This window comes from Montipora foliosa, chromosome 2 (assembly GCF_036669935.1).
Source record: "Montipora foliosa isolate CH-2021 chromosome 2, ASM3666993v2, whole genome shotgun sequence".
Taxonomy (NCBI): Eukaryota; Metazoa; Cnidaria; class Anthozoa; order Scleractinia; family Acroporidae; genus Montipora; species Montipora foliosa.
Window position 1 is genome coordinate 34,961,923 of NC_090870.1, and position 5,000 is coordinate 34,966,922.

The 5,000-nt window shown below is 39.8% G+C and overlaps 2 protein-coding genes across 8 annotated transcripts in view; one reads left to right on the top strand and one right to left on the bottom strand.

Moving 5' to 3' along the window:
* LOC137992935 (monocarboxylate transporter 13-like) overlaps nucleotides 1-1,144 on the bottom strand; it is a 27,402-nt gene extending 26,258 nt beyond the window's left edge. For 6 of the 7 annotated variants that reach the window (XR_011121779.1, XR_011121778.1, XM_068838522.1 and 3 more), the window contains exons 1-2: nucleotides 1,054-1,144; nucleotides 559-828 (exon numbers count right to left, since the gene is read on the bottom strand). The gene's annotated coding sequence lies outside the window, so the exon portion shown is untranslated. The remainder of the gene's footprint in view (nucleotides 1-558; nucleotides 829-1,053) is intronic. The other variant, XM_068838521.1, reaches the window with a different exon arrangement.
* A 51-nt stretch (nucleotides 1,145-1,195) lies between these two features.
* LOC137992934 (protein PRRC2C-like) overlaps nucleotides 1,196-5,000 on the top strand; it is a 28,309-nt gene continuing 24,504 nt past the window's right edge. Inside the window, exons 1-2 of the mRNA XM_068838518.1 lie at nucleotides 1,196-1,624; nucleotides 1,865-2,275. Of these exons, the coding sequence (XP_068694619.1) occupies nucleotides 1,510-1,624; nucleotides 1,865-2,275 (526 nt within the window). The 5' untranslated portion in view covers nucleotides 1,196-1,509. The remainder of the gene's footprint in view (nucleotides 1,625-1,864; nucleotides 2,276-5,000) is intronic.

Here is a 5,000-nt window from a genome sequence, read left to right on the forward strand (position 1 = left end):
CTATGCCGCGAAAGGACAAAAGAGAAATCAGGTTCTTGTAGCTCAATGGGTGGGGCATCAACTACGGTTTATACTTGCATTGGCTAAATGGACAGAGCATCCGATCGGTCTTTCGGTGGTCGTAGTTCCGAATCCTGCTTAACACTGATCTTTCAGTCGTCCTTTTGACCGTCAACTAATCTACCATCCCTCCCACATATTAACTTAAACATCGTAAAATAAGTGATTATTAATTGGTCATCATGGTGGTAAATAAATAATTAAATGTATGATCACTTGTCTCACGCTGTAGTCATTTATCTTCTAGACCACGGCGGGGGTTCGATCGTTTACTATACACTGCTGGTCTACTTCAGGCTGTACTGTCCTTTATCAATCTGTTTGACCTATTTTCGAAGCGTAGAACACACGACAGAGATTGGTACGTCAACGAACCGCCGAGGGAAAAATTTCGAATCGGACCCCTCCGGAAATTTAAGACCAACACTAAGCGGTCAAAACGTCGCGGGCTACAAACTATGTGTCTACGTCGTGAGAAACGATCGTACGTCTTCTTACCTTAAAAATCTTTAGTTGCAAGCACGAAACCCATTTTTGAGGGAGAAAATTTTCCAGCATCCACCAATTTTGTCAGGTAGTTTAGGCACCAAACCTTTTGAAAGGCTTGAATTAATTATTAAGCTCATCCGTCATCCAGCTGGATCGTTGAAATTAACTTACGCAAGCTTACATGTCAACTCCATTTCCTTTCATCTTTCGCTTTGTTTCACGATGGGAAATGACGAACACCCCAACTAACCAACCAAAAAACAAGTTCATAAATCCATTCTGCGAGTACAAGGAAATGAGAATAAGTCAAATCCAATGATATGGGACCGTCGATAGCTTCTGCTTTTATTTCAATATTCGGTTTTCACTGAGCTGTTTTGCATTCGGCAAAAACTATTCATTTGCTCTTGTGTAGGAGTGCGGAAAAGGAATTTTCATTAAGAGAAATTGTTTTAAAATTCAGTTTGAGGGCAACCGGATCGCATGAAAATATCTTTTTCTTACCTATTTCAGTCTTTTCTTTTGAGGGATCCTTACACGTCAATCGCCTGATTCTTCGGCAATTTCCGGTCACAGTCGTATCTTGTCGGAATCAGATTACGTCATCCGGAACACAATTCTTCGCGTCGAGAGACGCATAAAATTTTAATTGCTGCTGTCTTTGACGTTGTCGCTTTCCTCGACCATCTTGGCTTTGAGTTTTCCATCTGAACCATCCTGAACAATCCCGCGAATACTTGGCCTCTGGTAAATTTCTAGTTCAAAAGGAACCCTTTAAAAAAATTTCGCTTTGTCTTTTTGTTGGAGACGAACTACAAGTCACTGTGAAAAACGCTGTCAAACGTCACCAAGCTTGTCGCCCTTCCGCCATATTGAGTTTGCGCCAAAAATTTTGAAGTTGAAGGGATTTGCAAGTTTGGGCATTTTGCACCGCTTTATCTTCATGACTACCTATCCAGAATGTCCGACAGGTTTGGGCTTAAAGTAAAGGAAAATGCGGGGAAGACGAAATATTCTTCACTCAACTTGAACCAAACGTACAAAGGCACGAAAGTCGAAACCAAGACATCTTCAGGTTTGCGTTTTTCCTGTACCTGAGTGTTTTATTGTGTCGATTTGGAGGAATTTATAGTTGACACCGTTAAAGGCGGCTGAAGAATGCATTGGCAGTATTGTCTGTATAATGTTTTAGCTGCAATCTACAAGCGTTGCGACGTAGCTTCCGGTTTGGCAGTCGCTATACCTACTTCATCGAAAAGTGAAGCATTGCTTTAAAAGCTTTCTTGAATTGAATGTAAGTTTATTTTATCCACAGGAGCGGCACGTCATGGGCTGCAGAGCCTCGGAAAAGTCGGTGCGAGTCGTCGAATCCCACCTCCAGCGAATCTCCCGTCTTTAAAAAGCGAAAACTCTGGCAACGATCCTACTGTTTCTTTAGTACCAAGTGGTGGAGGAGGATGGGGCAGTGCGAAGGAGAAACCCCCAGAAGGTACTCAAGGAGCTCCACAGCCAGCACCTCCGAGTTCTACGCCTCAACAAACAAATGTGCCAAGTACTCAACAGCCGCTGTTGCAACCTCAGCGGCCCGTTCCACCGCCATCTCATCCACAACCACCTCAAACACAGTCGCAAAACTCGGGACAATCGCAAACACAACCAGTAAAGCAGCAACAATCGCAAGTAAAGACATGGGGCAGCGTATCATCAAACGGGGCTGGTGGTTCAGGTAAGAGTATTGTTTTCGATATTCCCGAACAGTTTCAATAGTATGGTGGTGAACGAGCGTGTTGCCTTCGTCCTCTTTGCATGTTTTGTTTTCAGGATAAATCAATGGGAAGTGACAAGTGTAATTTCCTTGTAACAAGCAAGCTGTTGCCTTAAAAATGTCTGTGGATCTTATGATGTGCCATTGTAGGGAGTTAATACATGTAAATTTCTTGTGTATAATCACCTTTTTCCTTTGAGTGAGACATACCATAATAAGTATGGCAGTATAATTCTTGAGCAGCCAGCCACTTATTTGCATGTGAACAGCATTTACTGCTACATCAGGGTTTTTAATAAAGCTTGAAGTTGGTAGCTGGTTCGAGTAGTCATCAGGGATCTTTAGCAACGACGACTGGATTGGCAACAGCAACAAGAACGTCATCGCAAAACATAAATCGTTCTTGTAATCACTTGGTGACTATTCCAAGCTTTTTAACATGATAATGGTGTGGCAGTCCCGCAAGAATGAAACCGATGTGAGTCTTGTTAAATATAGGAGATTAAATGAAAGTTTATCTCCAAGTGGTGACGTCCTCCATAAAACCTCAAATTTGATTATATGGTATTGTTTTGCTGACCCCGACAAAGAAATGGACGAAAGGGAAAATCACACGTGCCAAGCGTCTACAGCTATAGTTTTTGCCCACTAAATATGCAAATTTGTGGCGTTCTCATTGCCGTCACCATTGACGTTGCTAAAGAACCCTATTTTCATAATTACTGATTTGCAATCTTAGGTTTGAAAGAATCTGAATTTATTTACTTCAGTTTTGGGAAACGTAGCTGACTTCTCTGAGTGAAGTAGCTGATGAAATTGTTTTCGTTGGAGGTTGGTACTTGTTGAAACCACTGCTATTTGTCTCATTGTTCATACTATGACAATAAAACGATAGTGTCTTCTGAAATTGCTTTCAATCTTTTGTAACATAAATGCTGTTAACATGCATTTTGTTGTTGCTGGTTTTGCTTTTGTGGGTGACAGTGATAAAAGACAAGAGGAAACATCAGGCCTACATCCTTGATGTACTACAATCAACCATTTTGTGAAAAATGGACAATTTGTTGGAAGAACCACAACAAAACCAATGCTCACCATGCAGAGCTTACGTCCAGTGGTCTTCAAGTGTAAACATAAAAAAGGACATGATTATGATTCAACGCATAGTTTTGTTTTGTCACTGTTTAGTACTTAGTTGTTAATTTCTGGAATGCCTAGTTTTCTCAATCTGTTAAGGGTTAAGTGTCAGTTTCCCCAAAACTAGCAACGGCTGTTGCATTTGTCATCCCCGGATGGAAAAAAAAAGCTCAATCATGAAACTTTGGTGCCGTGAATTTGACCCCCCTTCTGAATGCTCATTAAGGATTGCTTAATACAGATGTATGTAGATTTCTGAGATAAAAATTTTGCAGCACAATTGTGAATGGGGCTAGTGTTTTTCTAACAAGATGAAACATTAGATTAAATTTGCCTTCATATGATTTATGATGACTTTCTTTTCCTGAGCACAACTTGACATGTATTGGGGTGTAGATTTGTAGCAAGAAGTTGGCAATGCTGTGTGATTATGTAGGGTGCAGGATGGTTTGGTTTCAACCTTGAAGCTTACGTGATGAATTTCTTTGAATATTTGCTGAAAATGACTTGCGTGCTCTCTCAGAAACTGAAAATCGTCTTCTTTTAATCTAGATATTGGATAGGCAAAGCCTTGACTTCTTCTTTTGTCCTAAGAGCATAAAGTTATGTGTTTACAACTACAAACAAAGAAATATTATCGTAAACTTGAAATGGCAAAATGAGTTTTCAAATCAAAAGCATTATGATGCACCATTAGTCTGTTTGCAAAGTTTACAGTTTTCTTTTAGCCTGGATGGATCATTTTCTGCAGAATATCCACATTCAGTCACAGAATGTTTTTAAGGAAAAAAGAAATGATCCTTTCACTTACAGTACCTGGACAATTAAAGCACTAATTATCTCTTTTAGACAACTGAAAAATTCAGGCATCTCTAACAGGATTCAAACCCATGATCTCTGCAATGTCGTTGCAATGATCTACCAACAGAGCTATGAAGCCACACAGGAGCACATCTCTCTTTCGTCTATAGCCTCTCTTCTGTTTGTAGCTCACTTTTCAAATGCACATTAGCCCAAAAAATTGATCTAATCCCAACTGTGTGGCTTCATAGATGTAGTTTATTTGGTTAAAAGAGACAATTGCACTTAAAATATAAACATTTCTTTCATCAGATATATTTACATTATAATTGCACATCTGATGTGCAGGGAAACCAGTCCACCTGTTTTTCACTGTTAGTCGCCTGCTAAGTTACAATTTAGTTGAAAAATGTAATACATGGGGACAAAACAAATAAGGCATTTTGCTGCTGCTCATTACTTTGCCTGCAGTATAAACAATACACCTGTTTACTGTCACAGGTCTATTAAGATTTTAATCCTTTTTTAGAAAGATACAAGGGTTCTGAACTTGCCTTGCAGACATCAAATGGTTGACTGCCAGTTTTGTAGATACCCACTATTCTTAGTGTAATACCATACTTACTTTATACAGTAAGTCATCCTATGACCTAAAACTCAACCCAAAAAAATGCCCTCTAGAGTCATGCAGATAGAGCTTGTTTGATAGCCCTAGAACTGTTAGATAATCAGCACAACGATTGCCAAT